Genomic DNA, 19,683 nt, shown 5'->3' with positions numbered 1-19,683 from the left:
AGAGGTGAGCAAGGAAAATACTTCAAGAAGGGCTTAACATCTAGGGTCTTATTCATTTTTCTTGGGAAAAAATGTAGTCTTCCTTTTATCTAATGTCTTTCAGAAGAAAAGCTATCAATACTGGACAGATCTTTTATGAACTCCAATCTGACCTTCAGTTTTTGAGGTGCAAAGAATCAAAAAAACACTTCAAACTTTACTTCATCAAGAGACTAGGTATCTTCATTCTATCCAGATTCAGGCAAGTCTGTAATAGTTCTTACCTACAAGCACAGCCTTTTAACCTGAGCATTTCTTAATCTATTTCTTACTCCTCAGGAAATGTCATTATGAGAAAGGATAGTGTGGTGGTGTTCACAGGGGTCTCAGGACGAGGGAAGAGACGAGAATCTTGACTTTATGTTTTAGAAGGTTGATTTATTATTTTATGATATATATTGTATTAAAAGAAAATTAAATACTAAAACTCTACTAAAAGAATAAAGGATTTCATCAGAAGGTTAGCAAGGAATAGAAAGGAATGAAAATAAAATCTTGTGACTGACTAAAGAGTCTGAGACAGCTAAACTGTAACTATCTATTAATTAAAAACTACTACATGAAACCAATCAAAGATGCACTTGTTACATTTTACAGCAACAGATAATTACTGTTTACATTTCGTTTCTGAAGCTTCTCAGCTTTTCAAGAGAAAAGATCTTAATGAAAAGATTTTTCATAAAACATGTCTGCAACAGGATAGTTAAGCAAATAAAAAACAACCCTATGACACTCTGGACTAGTGTTCAATACACAATCCTTAAAACCACAATGGTTTTGCATAAACCCTGTAGTATTTCTATGTACTAATCTTTGATCTATTCATTCCAGTATAGAATAAAGACAACACTAAGTCATACTTTCCAATATTTAGTGAAAAATAAATTAAGGATGTAAATGACACCAAACTGGGAAGAAGGATCAATATCCTAGAGGATATGGCTGCCACTCAGAAGGGTCTTGACAAACTGGAGAAACATGCTGACAAAAAGCTCATGAAAATCAACAAATGCCAAGGCAAACCTCTGCATCTGAGACAGAACAGTGCCATGCACCAGGAGAGCAGCTCTGCAGGAAAAGGCCTGGGTTAATCATGGGCAAGGAGCTGAGCATGAGGCAGCAGAGCATGCTTGCAGTGGTGACTGCCAACCACACCCTGGGCTGCAGGATCTGTGCAGGTCAACACAAGTGATCCTCCTCTGCTCAGTATTTATCTAATATTTAGGTTCTGGTGTAGTGTGCCCAGTCTCTGCTGATAACCTGGAGAAAGTGCAGAGGGTGGCTACTGAGATGGTATTTGACCTGTTAAAGGAGAAGCTGACAGAGTTGGGTTTATTCAGCCTGGAAAAAGATTAAGGAGGGTGTGTAGGAACTAGGAACTGCAGTCCCTGTGTAAAAGGTGGTTACAGAGATACCAGTATTCATGGCTTTCAAACAACCAACAGCCACAGTTGCAGCAAAGGAAAATTCCAATGGGATACAGAGGGACAGAAGTTCAGATCAAGCATTTAAAGCAGTGGAATGAGTTGTCCAGGACTGTGGATTCTCCATCCTTTCAAAACTCCACCAAATAAAGCCTGACCAGCCTAATCTAAACTGTGAAGATAACACTACTCAGAGTAGGATTTATCCTATGACTATCTAAACTGTTGGATCAAATTTTGGACATCACATATATAATTTGACTCTCACTCCAAGTTAAATACCCCTCAGAGATGGCATACCCAAACAAATCCTAACAATTTTTTTTCCTGTTTGTTCTTTTCTGATAGTAAAATTGTTTCTAACGAGAATAATAAAAATGCAACTTAAAGGTCAAAGTGGATGACAAATAAAGCAAAAAGAAAAACTTTTGATAGATTTCATTAGGTAAGTCAGCTTAGGAAATGTAAGTGCCCAAACATGTAGAAAAATTTTAGAGATTTTTAGATTCAGTTGCACAAAAATAAGCTACACTTTTGCCAATATTTCCTAGGGATCACCGCTGTGTAGCACTTCAAACCTTGAAGAAGGAAGTAAGAATGAGATACTGAATTCCAGCATCTGAAGGAACCCTGAATGCTGCCTTATAGATGCCTTCACAAATTAAAACAGTTTTCAACTATATGAAACTCAAGTGCACTTGAAGGAAAAGATGTTTCTCATGACAAAACAATCTTTCCAGAGATAGACAAGAAACATTCTTCTAGACAGAAATTACAAGTACAGGGGGATTTGCACTTGCCAACTGTTGTAAGGAAGACAAACTTCCAGCTGCTTTGTGTACAAACACAAGGTCTTATATAGAATGACCTAGCTTTCACACTACTGTACACTTTAGAATTTTCATATTAAAAAGAAGGGGAAGGACTTCTTAAACCTTTCTTCTAAATCTTCTAAAAACTTTCACTAGATGAGAGTCCCAAATTCTTACAGTCCATCACTAAACAAAGATATTTTAAAAAGGAAATTTACCTATTCTAGGCAAAATTTTAAAGTTAAGAAGATTTTACAGATCAATCTATTGCTTCCAGATTACTAAAATAGAGTCTCACAACATTGCCAATCAGACCTAAAAATCCCACAGGCTGTTGCACTTGGTTTGGTTGGGAATAATTTCTTCATAGTAGCTTGTATGAGGCTATGTTTTAGATTTGTGCTGAAAACAGTGGTGATAAGACAGTGATAATTTAATTCCTACTGAATAGCACTAACTCTGTCAAGGGCTTTTCTGCTTCTTACACTGCCCCACCTGCAAGGAGGCTGCAGGTACATGAGAAGTTGGGAAGGGACACAACCAGGATGGCTGATCCCAACTGACCAAAGGGATATTCCACTCTCTAGGGGGTCATGCTCACCATAAAGGAAGGGGGACATTCTGAGTATGGCATTTGTCTTGCCAAGTCACAGCTGCCTGTGACAGAGCCCAGCTCTCCTGAGGATGGCTGAACACCTGCCTGCCCAGGGGAAGTGAATGAATTCCTTGGTGTGCTTTGCTTTGCTTGTGTGAGCAGCTTTTAATTTACCTATTAAACTGTCTTTAACTCAATCTATACTATTTCTCACTTTCACTCTTTTGATTTTCTCCCCCTTCCAACAGAGGAGGGTCTGTATGTGTGTTGTACATTCACAAATGTACAGCTCCATATTCTGTATGGCTGCTACACTTGCCTGGCTTTCTACATGACAGAGGAAAAAAGCATCTACAAAAAAAAAGCTAAGGAACACTACATGGAGTTCAGTATTTTGTTCAAGTAGATAGCTTTTTGGATATCACTTTTATCATCAAAAACAACCCAGGGATTTGCTTCAGACACAGAAAGCATCAGAATAATGAAAGCATTTGCTTCAGAATAATGCAAATGAAAGCATCCTTCTACCAGACAGACATGATGGAAGCAGGAACCAGAAACTGCCCCATGTGAGTTGTAACCAGGACTTGCTTAGATGCATTAATAAAAATGCAGCCTAATTGAACAACATTATTTGTGTATTTTATCTGACTTTGTATGTCTGAGTCAATGATAAAACTATAAAATTAAATTACCTCTCTGTTTTTCTTCCCTAATTTCCTTAGCCTTTCATTCCATTCTTCTTTATCCCTGAGATATTGATTGTACTCCTTGTTTCTTTCAAGCCGTAATCTCTCCTAAAATAGGCATTGAAAAGGGCATCATAATTTTGCATTTTTAGTAGCTTTTAACCTCATAGAACTGCAGTACTAAATGAATAAATGGAAACTGTGTGTTTGCCCCGCCTCCCCCCTTCACATTCTTCGTGATGTACAAGAAAGGCTTGAATTACTTTGAGGTTTTAGTTAATTTTCTCTTGGCATAGCACTTTCTCTTAATCTGAAATCTGTAAGCAGAAGTCAGCTTCTTGGGCACAAAGTCTAATCCTCAGAGACACTACTGTGTATCAAGGTCCATCTTTAAAACCAGGTAGGTTTCCTCCTGTTAAGCCTATTCCAAAGTTTACCAAAGCCTCACTCCAACAATTAGGAATCACCTTCTAATTTCCAATCTGAATTTATTTACAGCTGATTTTCAAACACACAATTTCTTTCTTTAACATTAGTTGTGACTTTCCCCTCCTCACAATTAATACAGGATAACACATCTGAGTGTACATAAGATGTATCAATTCCAATTTGAACTGTCAAATTCAAACAAGCAGTTAAATGGACTGCAAAAAGTCAAAAGTGTGAAGAATGCAAGGAAAATCAAGAAAAACAGGATCTATGCTTGTCGTCCTAGCTGGTTTTGCAAACATGATAACATTTATAATCAGCTTTCTCAGGTCTAAAAATGTACATGAATTGTACACCAACAGCCTGATAATATAATATGAAATATATTATGAAATATAATATGAAAAGTCTCCAGGTAAAGCAAATCTAATTTGTATTATTTCTTGATTTCCCTGTTTAGAGCATGGGGTGTCTCTTATACAACTTCATTCCAACAATCATATAAAAGAAAAAGAGAATTATACTACAGTATTATGAATGAGGCTCTTTTCCACTGCAGCATTTTCCAATAATAAAGCAAAAGTATTTACAAAATCTGAGCATCACACATAAATTTACTTTCTCATGAACAAATTTAAAATAAAAATAATTTATATCTCAACCACCACATAAATACCAGATTGCTAGAAATTTCACAGATTAGACTAATCCTCTCCAAAACTGTTTCATTTTTTTGGGGTTTTTTCCAAGGAAAAAAAAAGTTTTCTATAGGTTTTGTAACAGCAACAATATAAAGCATGCAGACAGCCACAAAAGCTGCACTGTCTTTAACAGATGGCAAAACACTCAGCAGAAAATTCAATATGCTATGTGACTGCACATTTGACCTAATAAAGCAAACCAAAATGCAAATGTTAACCTCTCAATATTCTGCCCAGAGGCCAACTGATTAACAGGGCACAGTGTGACATCTCCTGGCAGCTTTTAGGTTGTGCAAGAGCAGCAAATAGATGGCTAAAAAGGGTGCAACACACCTGCACAGAGCTGATATAAGCCTATCAATGGTAAGACATGTTTCCAGTACAAATACACCTTTAGTTTCCACAGAATAATCAAACATACTTTCTTTTTCACTGTTCCAGCACACATACTTGCAAAGGTTAATCCAAAGTTCATGAGAACCTGCAGCTAACATAAACTCAGAACCCATGCCTGCTGCCCCTGAGGAGTCCTTTCCCTCTTCCTGGGTGTTTCATTCTTGCTGCCTCCTGTTTACATTTGTATAACTTGGAGTTTAGGGCTTTTTCATAAAAGTAATTTTCACTTTGAGTTCTTACCTGGCTCCTCCTACAGCCAAAGCAAGAGCACCAGAGGGGCAAAAGTTTAAGTACAAGGGCAAGGCCAACCCATGCCACAGCAGAAGTCTTGCACCAGACTGCAGTGACAGCACAGCCCCAAACACTGACCAACAGTGCAACTTGAAGGCAACAAAGTTAAGAACAAAATCAAAAACCAACACAACTTCCAAAAGCGCAAATGTGTCGGGATTGGCGGAAGAACTGCAGCACACAATATGCGTGAACAACAAATCTCAAAGTTTATTGATAGCTCACACATATTTATATTGGTGTTAATGAAGCTTATACATATTGCAAAGCTGAGCTCATTATTGGTTAAAACACACATGAATCAACCACACCTACTTCAATGCTCTAATGATTATTTTGTTTCTATGTTTACATTCCTGTGGCTATTCTACCTAAGCTATCTTCATTTTTCTGGCAAAAGATTTTCTCCCCCATCTTCATGTTGCAGCAAAGGTCACCATGACCCTTGTCAGTGATTGGACACTGACTACTTAATCTCCAGCTTGTTTCCCCTAACCTTATCCAACGCTATCACATCAAAGTGGCCTTTCTCAGCTAGCCAATTATCCAAAAAGCTCTCCACACAAATGTCTGGTCCTCCTCCAGCAACACAGGTTATCTTATTGCCTTGAATCTCTGCAGTGCTATGACCAATCTTAACAACCAAACGGTAGTATTTGTCACCAAAAAAAATATTAATAAATTGTCGATAAATTACAATGTTTCTTCTAATTCAACTTCATGGATCAATTTACAAGCAAACACAAGAAAGAAACTGGGACTATAAGGCCAACAGCATGCAGGCAGGAGATCAGAGCAATAATGATTACTGAACAAAACTCAAGAGCAATCACTAGAGGTTTTGAACAGATCAAGTGCTATAAAAGTGTGGATCAGAGGTAGCAAACCTCAAACTAGTATCAGTATACAATTATATCTACATAATAAAAACCAAATATTTAAAGCTTATGAATACAGGTAACCTAGGATCAAAATTTTTTTAAAAAATTGAAGGAACAGACTTTTCTGAGAATTATTACTATTTACCACCTCCAAAAACATTCATTTGTGTAAGAAAAAAAAAGAAAAAACCCAACCAAACAAAAAAACTTAAGTGGAAATATTTTTTCTGTAATAGTTTTAACATCCAGGTACATTTTCAAGTTATACTCCATTTAATTAATTTCCTTCATATATTTACCTTGGCAGATCTTCGCTCATCAATAGGAAGAGATAATCCCTGAGTATATGGATCTACTTCATCAGTAGTCAGATAATTTTTCTACATTAAACAAAAAATATAGAAACATTCAATACATTTTAAAATACCAAATCTTAATTCATTAATGAGTTGTTAGGTATTGTATTTTCTGAAGTACTTTGAGCAATTTGATGAAATAAAGACTGAAGACAACTTTCATATTCTGAAAATGTAGGATGTTCTTGGAACACATAAATGAAGTGAAGTCAAGGAATGCAGGAAGTAAATGTGTTTGTCAAGTTTTAAGCTTGAGTTTGAAAGTGTTTGTCACTTCTTCCATTTTAAACTATTTCCAGTATTATGTAAGTTAGTCTCCATATTAAAAACCCCTATTTTTATTCAAAGAAACCCCACTCAGTTCTTCTGTAGCATAAGCGTCTGTACAAAAATAAAAGGAATCTTCCAAGACACTTCCTTACTCAAGATAAGAAATTGCTTTTTCTAACAGCAGAAAACATATGTCTACCTCTTATTTGGACAGATGGAATTCATGCTAACAGAAACACACCTCTATCTCAACAGTGTTTTCCACATCAGCAGTGACCAAATTTTCCAGGATAATGACCCACCACAAAATCTGGTCATTGCTTATGGAAATCAGCCACTCCCAGAGCAGAACTTCCCATCAAAACCAGTATGTTGTTCTTCCACATAGATCCCTGGGCTGCAGCTTGGGACCTGGGCGGTGCAGCAAGTCAAAGTACCAGCTCTTCAAACCAAATACCAGTGCTGATGCAGGCTGTTAGAGTCCAGGTCTAGAGGATTTGTCATACATCACTCCTTTATTAAAAGCATACCCAGGCCATTTCCAGTCAATCATAAGTTTTACAAATCTGATTAATAAAAAGGCCATCTATTTGTGTGTCAGGAGCTGAAGAGGGGCATGGTGAGATACAGTATTTCATCAAAGTATTTCACCAGCACTGTTTCCTTTCCTTATCTATGTTGCAATGTGGCCTAAATGCTTAGAGGCACGTCAAGAAGTAAGAGCTCTACCTGCTCCAGTACAAATCCACATCCTTATAAATGATATTTCAAACTAGACATTAAAAGATTTAAGGAATTTAATAATCATGCAAAGATATTCAAGCACCAAGACAACTAGATTTATATGGAAAACCAAGTTATTTCTATTAGAAAAAGTAAATCAATTGTAATCCTCATTATTAAGAAATTCTTTGCATGCATTTTGAAGACATCTCTAGAGAATACCTCTGATCTTGCAAATATCTTTTCCAAAATCAGAGCCTGATATGGAAGCTGCATTTTTCTACATAAGTAAGACTAAGCAAGTTATTAACAAAAAAAAATATCACTGTGAAAACTGCTAAAAGTTTCACCAGTTTTCTTTACGTGGGAAAAAGAAATTAGATTGCTATCTTAGTTCTTCCTCAGTCCTTACCAGTTTAATATAGCTAACATGCACTAGACCAAACACATAAACAAAAAGGCCTTGTAAGCCATGAAGTCCAGTTGAGAATAAAACACTAGAAGTTAATGTAAAAATTATATTATTTGGGCGCTTTGGTGATAATTATGAAACATTAAGTTTTAACATGATATTCTAACTTTGAAAATAATCTGAAGTTTTAAATTAAACAAGAAACAAGAATTATATAAGGATGATTTTGGTTAGAGGTTAAGAAGACAGTTGCTATTGCTATTAAAGAATTCTAGAGCATGCTAATATAGAAAATTTGTATCATATGCATGTTATTCAAAACCCCAGAAAAAAACAGCAGACTGGGTTTCTACCACATTACCTCCTGGTCCTTCACTGATGTTGCTCAATCTGAACAATTTGGATGGACAGCATTCAAAATCTCAGAATTATAGATACACAAAAGTATAAAAATATTTTTAAATTAAAATTAATGAAACAAAGCTTGTGAAAATAACACCAGAGGTGTTATTTTTTCCTCATAACGTTTGCTTGCATTCTTGCATTCTGGCCAGTGGGTGCTAAATAAATGGTTGTACTGCTCCCCTGAGCACCACTGATGAGTGCAGACAGGGAAGAAAAAAGCCCTGACTCTGGTGATGACATATTTAATATTTATAGAAGTTACTATTTTATTCTAACTTTATAAAATATGTATACCAAGGAAAAATCCCCAAACTCTTACTACCTACATAACTAATAATCCTTGAAGCAAATGTCTACTAAAGTAAAAACTATCGTAGAGCCAGCATTAGACAGCAACAATGGCAACTGCATAGGGAAAAGGAAATCAACAAGTGTTTTAAAAACTTATGAATGGAAAATTATGTATGTAAGTAATCATTTTGCACAAAGCAAGCAATGCTGTTAGTCACAGCTAATCACCACAGCATGCATAAATGCACAAAGCACAAATAAATGTAATGATTTTTTAAATTCCAAGAGCATAAAGTTTTCAAACAAAGCAAAAAGCAACTAATTTTAAGGAAAAGAAAATAATATTAAAGGCACCCTACCTTTCTTTTTGCCTGTGAAATTCCCTAAAAATCAGGGAAAAGATACTATTCAAAAGGAGTCTTTGAGTCAAAAATATTTGACTTAATAAAAGACACTTCCTTTCTTAAAGCAAATCCCTTCATTCATTTTAAGAACTAAAGACACTGGTAAATAGTATTTTCATAAAACAGAAATTATTTGGTTCCTTATTTTTTCTGATTCATGCAGAGCGTCTCCAGAATATTCCCAAGATGACGATATTTCATACATATCATTTCAATTTTAAATTTATTGTGACATTTAGTAAATCATGTTATGCAGAACATCAAAGGTTTTTCTTTCTTAAATTGAAAAGAACCTGTCAAATGGAGTCACACTAAGTACTTCTTACCCCAATTAGAGACCAGAGAATACATAAGTACTTCAAGAAGTAACAGCCTTTAAATTCTTAAGGAAATAAAGGAAGAAGCAAAAACAAATAAATGAAATACAAAGTCATATACTAAATAATATGTAGTCACATGGCAATGAGATCTGTAGAAGCCTAAAATACATAAACAAAACATTTTGAAATTTCTTTCACTCAAGTCTTCAAAATCAGCCATCGCTCATAATGAATGCCTCCTTAAAAATTTTTCTACAGATATTAATTTTCATTCAATTAAATGACAGAATAATTTTAAGAGATTCACTAAAGTCAAGCAACCAGAGACAACCAAAAAAAATCTTTTACCTGAGAAAGATATCGCCGGTAATCTTGCCGAAGTTCCTCTTTGAGTTTATGTTTTTTTCGTTCATATTCTTCTCCAAGAGGGAGACTCAAGCCATAGTCACCTGAAAGTTTAGCATCATTAAATATCATTGTTTACTATTCTGCATCAATACAAAGCAAAAGCAACGTCTGGATTTTTATTAGACACAAACAATAAAAAAGAATTAAAAAAAAGAATTAACCATAGGACCAGTAATTAAATGACAGCTAAAAAAAAAAACACCTTCTCTGTATGAGTAGGTGGGTGAAATGCACAGAAAAATAGACTGGTATTTGGATAGTTTTCCTCTCATCCTTTCAGTTTTTCTTCCCATTACAAAAAAAAAAAAACAACATAAGCTGAATTTGTTTGAATATTGTACATATTTCTTTTGCCAATGTACCAAAGTTTCCAAAGAAATCTCCTTCTACAAGTGAGCTTCTAAATTATTCTGATATTTTAAGCTGTGTTAAGCTGTGTTTACCACACAATTGAAAACATACTTCCCAAATGAAAGCACAAGCTGTTTGTTTAGCATGTGAAAAATTTGTTTGCTCCTACATAACTAAAGAGAATCTTGCCATATGATAAAAATAATAATCATTTTTCTTTCCACCTCAGTAGACCCAAAACACATTAGTACTTTTCTGAGATTACTCATTGCAGCTCAGGTCTCATTGCAGCTGCACTCGTAAAATATAATAAAATATAATGCTATGCAAGATGTTTGCTGTTCCCAAAATGCACTTCAAAGTACTTTATATTAAACATTCCCTATCCTGGCAGCCCATCTCTGCAGTCACTTTCACCACTCTCCACAGAGTAGTAAATTCCACAAAATCACACAACTAATGAAAAAGATTACAACTGGGAGTGAGTGTGTGTACTATTATTATTCCATATTGTTTCTCTAAAAGCATTTCTACATCTCATGATCTATGCAAAATTAGTAGCAAGGAGTAAAAGGGAAGAGAGGAAATTCAAGACTTATTATTAGATCAGTCCTGATTTATTGCAGGGTAGTTTGTTTGGCCTGGCTCACGATACATTCTGATTTGTTCTATCCTCATGAGCCAGGAAAACAGTGTGACAGGGAAGAAGTGGCAAACAGGAGTCAGCCTGATATTCAGAACCAAAGGACCCAATACCTGATTAAATATCTCCTGTGCTATTCTAAAGCAGCCTGCAGAGTCCAATCATTAACCAAAATCTGCACAGGAACTTCTTCCCCAACCTGCAAGTTCCTTTTCTCCTAATTTTGCACATAAGGTAAGTGTGAGTTCCATTTAAAAAAAATAATGTACCATTTCAAACTTCAGAAAAGGAGTTATAAAGCAGAATAGAATACAGAAGAAGAAATAGTTTGTTTCAGCTTTGCTCTTGCCTTTTATTTTATGCCTAATTACCATTGAATTAATTCTAGAAAACCAAGAAAAAGATAAAAAGCAACTAACAAGTTGGAGGAAAGATTAATTCAGTGATTTCATAGATGCCACTGAAATTCAGTACCAAAAATAAAGGAGAAAAGGAGTGAGAATCCAGTACTTTGATTCAAATATGTGAAGTGTTCAAACAAAAGGTGGTTTAAAATTAATTTTGGTAGAAAGAACTTTTTCCACCAGAAAAGCACTGAGATAAAAATTATGGGTAGTGATCTGGGGGATTTGAAAACAACCCATTTCAAAAACTTACTCTGAGAGAGCCTAGCAGAACAAAATCACTCCAGTTAACATACATTCAACCTAATTTGATGCAAACTTTTTCTGAATTCTTCTGACAGAATAAGAGATATGCCTTCTTTTTAATTGTTTCTTTTACTTTTGTTTATTCTGTATTTGTTGCATCTATTTGCCGTTTCACATTCCATTAACCACAAATAATCACACTGACAATGATTGGTTTTAAATGTTACAATTTTAAATGCATTTTTACAAAAACATTTCCACATATGTAACGTTGAGAAATAACTGCAACTTTACTCAGTCTGAACCTCAATATTACTGCTAAAACTGTAAAATATACTTCATAACTACCAAGGAACAAGTCCTATCTGATTTAATCCACAGGAAATTACAGTGCTTTAAAGCAGAGCAAGCCAGTAACATCAGCAACCATCCCTTTCAGCACCCAAATGATTATTATAGAAAGTGCTGGGCTTGCCTGGGGTAGTTAATTTTCTTCATAGTAGCTGGTATGGGGCTGTGGTTTGGATTTGTGCAGGAAGCAGTGTTGATAACACAGGGATATTTCAGTTACTACTCACTCACACTTCCTGCTTCTCACCTACCAAGGAGGGGACTGGGGACACACAAGGAGTTGGGAGGGGACATGGCTGGGACAGCTGACCCCAGAGCACAGGGATATTCCATTCCATATGGCATCATGCAAGACTAGGAGGGAGGTTGGTGGGATCTGCTGCTCAATGACCGGGGCACCAGTTGGTGGTGAGCAATTGTTTCACATTTGCATCACCTGTCCTTCTTGAATTCTACATCTTTCTCTTTGTTATTTTCCTTTTCATTACTTTCTTTTTTCAATTATTAAACTGGTTTTATTTCAGCCCATGAGTTTTTTCACTTTCACTCTTTCAGTTCTCTGCCCCCACCCTGCTGGTGCAGAGTGAGCGAGTGGCTGTGCTCAGTTGCCAGTTGGAATTAAACCACAACATGGCAACTCCTACTTTTCTTTTCATTTAAGATCACCTGAATGCCCCTCATCTGTAATACTTCATTGTCTTAGTATATTCAAGTGTCAACAGTTAGGTCAAATTCACAATAACAAACACAACATGACATGCAATTATAGCTCTCCAACAAGAAATAAAACTATTTTAATATTAATAAAGCTTTACTGTCTGCCACAGCCAGTGGGATACTACCTTTTGTGTTCTGTTGTCTGTATCATATGTTTCCTCAGTCAAGAAAAGAATTACCAACACCAGGAATAACCTGCTGAACCAAATAAAACTGCCAAAAATATGCGATAGATACCTTTTCAAATGCTGCCCTCTAACCAAGTTTATCCATTATCACTTCTGGAGGCAAGGAATATTCAATTATCATTTCAAGTACTTTTAAGTGAAGTTTTCCTCTAAAGGTCTTTGAGGAGCTTGCCTTGCTGATGGCTGGAAGTTCTATTTATACAACATCCCTATAAAAACCATGGTTTTATTTATGCAGCTAAGACCAGTTCGGACCCACAGATTGACAAGCTCAAGCTCCATCCCACTGGAAGCTGCAGAATTACACCAGAATTACAGTAGGCACAGTATGAAAATTAATGAGGTAATAGCCCAAAGTGTCCACACATGAAAGAGTTAATTATCAACAAGAAATAGGGCGCAGAAAAGCTCTAAATTCTCAGGACAAACCTGAGCTACACAAGTGTAGCTAGAAAAAACAGCAGCGTCTACAGAAGACAAGCAAGAAAAATGAAGAAAAGAACACTATCACACATTTCCAATCAAATGGCCCAAAGAACACAGAGAAAAGAAGAAAAAGGACAATATATAAAGAAAACAGAAATTAAGCTGGTAGCCACATCAAAATAAATCTAACTAATCTTCACCTGGTTAAGATTTCAATCAAAATTAAGTACTTGTTTATTCCTTGCACAAGGAATAACTACATTGTAACAAAATTACAAAAGCAATAGGAACAGTTTAAACTGCCTGAAAGACACTATTTAAAAGAAAAATTAGTTCAGCTGTGTGCATCTTAGCCAAGTTGGACTAGGACTCCTAAGAGGCTGAAAGAAAGAGGCCCTGCTTCCCTGGAATGTACTCTTTTGCAGTAAAGTCCAGATGAAAAATGGAATTTCAAAGATTTTGCTCCACCCAAATACAAGAGGAAAGGACACCTATCAAGGACTGGCAAGCAAGTTTTTTGGGTTGTTCTTCTTTTTTTTTTTTTTTTTCCTTAATTTGGGGTATTTTTAATGGCCCTACCTTGCAAGAACAAGACAGCTTTTGGCATATTTCCTGCCCAAAAAAAATTTAAAAAAAAAATCCTAACTACAAAAAAATCCCATACAACGCCAAGACTTTTGGAAGACTGAAGAATTATTATGCACTTGAATTACAATGATCATCCTAATGATTAAAGACACAAAGCAGTAATACTCTTCTAAAAATTGTCAAAGGTAATTAAATGCTACTTAACTATACAAGACATAATTAAAAAAATATACTACTATACCTGAAGGATAGTTCTGTTGACTATTTGGAGGTATATTTTCTTTAGCCATGGAGATTAACATCTTGCTAGTTTCAGAAAGCTTCTCTGATTCCTTATTCTGAAAACAAAACAAAATGCCTTACTGCATCACAAAGTAGAGGAAATATCACATAAATGAACAACATTTGTAATGTAATTATTAGCATTGGAGAACAGACAGGTTGACAGTAATGCTGGATTGACACATTAAAATTACTATGATAAGAACTTTTTTTTTTGTTATTTGCCTTTTATATTTCATAGTATTTGGAACAGAAATGTTGAGGATGTTTATACCTTCCATTCCCACTCCAACATCCAAGCTCTGGAGTGGGCAGAGGCCCTGCTAATCAGCTTCCCTAGGGAGGGGTGAAGGAGTTATAAAAGCCATGTACAAAACTTTTCTCACAAAACACAAATCTTACCGTGTATGCCTGGTGGAAAACAGGTTTTTAAAAATCCACATAAAGATACAAAGTACTCAAGTAGGAAATTACTTTGAATAGATAAATCTTTAATACATTCTTTAACAACAAATACAGTTTTAAGAGCACAGTAAAAACAAGCTTCAGTCAAGACTTTGGCAACAGAAGTATTTAAATTCAGGAAAGCTTTTTAATACTCTTACCCTCATTTCCATGTAAGGTGGACCATTTTCAAGTTCTGCCTTATCTTGTGCCAACTTGGCCTTCTGGTCTTCAATAAATTTTTCTAAATCATCTGCCATCATTTCTAGGTTACAGAAAAGATGTAGAATGTGGCATTTACATGAGAGCCTCAAAAATTTAAAGCTCAATTATTGTTGCTTAAGACAGCAGTTAAAAATAATCAAATTTCTCCCTCAGAACGACGAGCCTTAAGATATTTGCTGGGTCAACAAAACAATTGACTTGGGAAACCCATCCATGGAGGAGCTACTTGATGTTTCACCAGAGAGAAAATTCAGAGATTCCAGATGACAAGACTGAAGATACTTCTCTAATCTTTTTTCCCTAACATGGTTGAAATATTTGGGGTTGGTTGTTTTAACTGCAAGTCTACCAATGACCCTTCACCACACACTAGCACAAGCTTACTCCTAGTGAGCTCGAAAATCAAAATTAGAAAACACAGAAAAGTAAACATGGGATGAAGGATGAAGGAATCATTAGAAAAATGTACAAAAAGTGCAAAATACATGCACAGTCTAAAATAAGGACCAAATCCCACAATTAATTCTGTGCTTAACTTACTATCATGAGAAGAAATTGCTAAGAAAATTATGAACCTCAAATCACTCCATGCAGCTTAAGCAAAAGGATTGCTTATGCAGGTTCCTGAAAAATCCCATCGTATCCAGGATCTAAATTAAGACAGCAGTTTTTTTTGAGGCTAATTCAGTATCTTTATGTGACTGTATGAAGTAATCAAGAGGCCAGTGATAAAGGTATATTAGAAAACAGTTTCAGGAAGAGGATTGAAGAACTTAAAAACAACAGCAACAAAAAAACCCCAAAACACCACCTCAAGAATAATAAGGTGGCCCACAGGTAAACATAAAAATAATGTGTTCAGAGAGACTGGGATAAATTCTCAGTAGAAACAAAAGGGAAATAAAAAATGCACAAATTCTATAAGATAAGGTGAAGTAACTGCATGCTAAATTAATTTACAGAATACATTTGCTTGATGTATTCCTTAGAATGTACTCCTTTAAACTTTTTCTCTTTTTTGATTCATAATATAAAATTATAATATTGTTACAAAGGAGGCAGAACTAGGCCAACCCATTTACAATTCCTAGTGGTAATACAGGACAATCAATGCCGAAAATAAATCCCCCCATCTGATTTGTCCTAAATCTTTAATCTCATTAGTTTTGCACACTGATAAAGGATAAAAGAAATCTGAAAGAGGATAAGTTTCCAGGCATGGTAAATTTTATTTAGCCTATTATGTTACATAACAATAATGAAAAAAATTGTTCTGAAAGGGTGAAACAATGTCATAATAAAAAAATATATAAGTTGGTCTCATCACCTACCCAGTGCTGCACAGTCATCAAGAGGAAAATTACCACATGTAGGAGGCACTGAGAGAAGCCTTTCCAAAAACTCACTGACAGTAAGATCTATATTTCCTATCTCTATTTACAACAGCATTTAAAAACTCCAGCACTGTTTCCAAATCACTGTATAGGAATGGTACCAAACCTATTCTGAGAGCTAGCATAAGGAAAGGAGTCTTTGCAGTCTATTTTCTAACTAGCATGAGGAACACAATTAATATTCCTGCATTCTGCACTCCTATGATATTGCCCAAAAGGGCAACATAATAAATTAAAAACCAAAGACAAAACAGTTACATTTGAACTACACAGAAAATTCAATTGGTGTGAAGAAAGCTGGCAACTCCAGGCCTTGGAGAACACTGAGCTGACTAATGCTACAGCACTGTTGATTCAGCATACCTTTAACACAGCACAGTTGCCTGGAAGTGTAGCCAAATCCTTCTTGGAAATATCTAGACATTTTATGTCTTAACATCCTTCTACTTGACTTGATCTTCTTAAAATATGCATGAGTGCAAACTTTATGAGACAAGCAAAAAGAATATATTATACCAAAAAAGAAAAATTTCTTGGTTATTCTAAGCAAAAGAGTGACAACTTCAATGTGAAGCATACACTGTTAAGTTCCAAAAATATACCAGCATGTAAGCAAATATGCTACTGACTATTAGTCAATTCTATCATCTACTGTACCATGTGAAGAGATCATGACTAATCACAATAAAAATAAAGAACACATTTCTATCTGAGATGAGGGCTACCACAGCCCCCAGGCGTGCAGTGAACTGTCCTGGAGGTGACAGCACCAAACTCACAGGGAACTGTCAACTTCACGCTAACTTCCCATGGCTGCACAAGCACACTGAGGCACAGACTGACACCACAACACCATTTCAGAACACATCATTTAGTTTCAGTTTAGCAATGTCTTTGAATTCTTTTTGCGCATTTCTGGATCCTTGCAATTACTAGTAAAAGTAGCAGATTCAAAACCAAACTGGGAGATATTGCTCCATGGGCATGTACAGATGCAAAGGGAAAGTCAGAATATGCCCTCAAAATTACAAGGTGTAAACATATTTTTCTAGCTTTTTGGAAAACAGAGTATTTTGTAAATGATATTTCTAAAAAAATGTTTGATAGCACGTATCTATCAGCCTTTCTTTAGCTCTTGCAACTTTAAATCTTGGATAATTTGCATTCCCAAAACAATGCATAATTCAAAGTGAAATTCCATTAAACATATTGCTGCTATATATTCAAGTACTGTCTGAAAATGTCCCATAAAATATTTTTACATATTTTTTTCTTTCAAGAAGATTTTTGACTTTCATAGCCTCTTCTCCTTATTCAGTTTTCACAAAAGCAACTCTAAGTAATTAGAGTCACCTGGGTAGACTTCAACTTAAGCAAGCATACCAAGCAATAGAAAGCATGCAGATATTCAAGAACAATAAGTCAAGTTTGAACACGAGATTTTCATTGGATCTATGCCCAAAGAGAGTTAACAATGTATGTCTCTCTATTCAAGGTATCCAAAACATCTATGTGCATATGTATTGTATGTACTTTATTTACCTACGTATTGTGTAGCTACTTTATCACCTGAAGCGATGGTTACTGTATTCCATTCTAATCTTTCCCTTCCCCTCCTAATTGTTCAGAGAAACGCACAAAATTTAAAATCAGCATCTACAAGCAGATTTCGTCTCTTCTAAGCCACCATAATATTGAAATATCACCAGGAGCACCGGCAAAATGGCAATTCCTATCCACGTGAACTGCAGCACGGCCGGCAAGGAGGTAAATGCCTTGAAAGAGCAACCGGATGCCACGTTTGGTAATTGTACTTACAAGTTACACGGCTACTAATTGTGTCATTAAGAAACATTGCTTAAAGTTTAACTCAAACTTCCTAAGGAATCAGTACTGACTGTTTCTGTACCCTTGTGAATGGCACTTAGAATAAGTACTTTTCTTTCAAATTCATTGCTGAAAAAGCACAGATTCCAGGGTTTGGCCATTCACAAATAATAAACTCTTGACTAATGCAACGCGACTTTTTGGCAACTGAGGAGGCAATCTATGCTCTGAACAACCAAGCAACAAGTTTCGCGAGTTACTTTTCCCTCCACTACAGGCCTTATCTATTTTTCAGAGCACGTAGTTTCATCCGAAAAGACACTAATTTCGAAAAACTTTCAGACCCAGGAGATCAGGTTTATTTTTCCAAGAGCCACAGCTCGGGGAAGCGCCTCTCCCCCGGCCTGCAGCGCTCGCCTCTCTCCCTCCTTCCCTCCGGGGCAGCAGCTCTGGGGCACTCGCGGAGGCCCCGCCGCCCCAGGGAGCAGCTGCGGGGCGGGGATGCGGCACTCGGGGCTCGGCCCCTTTCCGGATCGCGGCGCCGTTGTCAGGCAACGGCCGCACAACAAGCGGCCCCACCGGAGGGCCGGGACCAGCCCAGCCGAGCCCAGCTCAGCCGAGCCGAGCCCCGCCGCCCCCGCGGGGACCCCCCAGACCCGGCGGTACGCCCCGGGCGCGCCCCCGCCCCGTCCCGCTCCGGAGCCCGTCCCGCTGCCCAGCGAACCCCCCTCGCTCCCGCCGCCGCCCGCTCCGGGCTGTGAGCGATGCGGGCGATGGAACCGCCCGGCGGGGCTGCGAGGAGGGTCCCCGAGCGCCGCGCCGCCCCCGCCGCCCGCTCACCGGTACAGGCAGCCGCGGCTCCGCCGGCGCCCCGCGCGTTACTGCCGCCCCGGAACCCGGCGGGCGGCGCCGCGCAGCGCCCCCCGCTGCCCCGGAGGGCGGCGCGACCCGGCTGCCGCCTCCTCCCGGGCGGGGAAAGGCAGCGGGAGGGGAGGCGACGGGACGGCGGGCGGGCCTCCCAGCATCCCGGAGTAGGGCAGGTTCGAAAGGACCACAGAGGGTCACCCGGTCAAACCTCCCTGCTCAGTCAGGGTTACCCTAGCGCACACGGCACAGGATGGCATCCAGACGGCTCCCTCTCCAGGGAGGGAGACTCCACAACCTTTCTGGGCAATCTGTTCCAGTGGTCGGTCACCTGCACAGGAAAGCAGTTCTTCCTCATCTTCGGGGGGAATTTCCTGTGCATCAGTTTTCTTGCCTCTTGTCCTATTGCTTGGCACCTCCCAGCAGAGTCTGGCTCCATCCTCTTGACGCCTCCCACTTTAGATACTTATATACATTGATAAGACCCCCTCTCAGTCGTCTCTTTCTCGAGGCTGAACAGGCCCAGCTTCCTCAGCCTTTCCTTCGCGAAAGTGATGCTCCCGTCCTTTAAACATCTTTGTTGCTCTCCGCTGGACCCGCTCCAGATGTTCCGTGTCTCTCTCGTACTGAGTATCTCCGAACTGGTCACAGTAATTTAAAAAGCATAAGTCAATAAACAAATGGATAAACAGTGAGAAAGGCCTGGGCCCGGCCGGGGTCGGGATTCTGCGGCGCCGCTTCACGGGTCGAGCGGGTCGGGCCCAGCCGCGTGCAGAGCCGAGCGCGGCCGCTGGGGGCGCAGCGCCGCCCGCGCCGGGCCTGCGCGGACCGTACCACTGTCTGTCCGTCCGTCCGTCCGTCCCCCCGCGCCGCGCTTGGTTCCGCCG

At 38.0% G+C, this 19,683-nt stretch overlaps 1 protein-coding gene across 1 annotated transcript in view; it reads right to left on the bottom strand.

Moving 5' to 3' along the window:
* The window catches only part of CSPP1 (centrosome and spindle pole associated protein 1), a 63,765-nt gene extending 44,220 nt beyond the window's left edge, over positions 1–19,545 (bottom strand). Inside the window, 7 exon segments of the mRNA XM_036401757.2 lie at positions 3,566–3,667; positions 6,557–6,637; positions 9,074–9,097; positions 9,787–9,887; positions 14,002–14,098; positions 14,648–14,751; positions 18,773–19,545. Coding sequence (XP_036257650.1) covers positions 3,566–3,667; positions 6,557–6,637; positions 9,074–9,097; positions 9,787–9,887; positions 14,002–14,098; positions 14,648–14,749 — 507 coding nt within the window. The 5' untranslated portion in view covers positions 14,750–14,751; positions 18,773–19,545.
* Between the last annotated feature and the right edge of the window lie 138 nt (positions 19,546–19,683).

The sequence above is a fragment of the Molothrus ater genome, chromosome 1, assembly GCF_012460135.2.
Source record: "Molothrus ater isolate BHLD 08-10-18 breed brown headed cowbird chromosome 1, BPBGC_Mater_1.1, whole genome shotgun sequence".
In the NCBI taxonomy this organism is placed as follows: Eukaryota; Metazoa; Chordata; class Aves; order Passeriformes; family Icteridae; genus Molothrus; species Molothrus ater.
The sequence above is the reverse complement of the archived record's forward strand: the minus strand, read 5'-3'. Positions and strand labels throughout refer to the sequence as shown.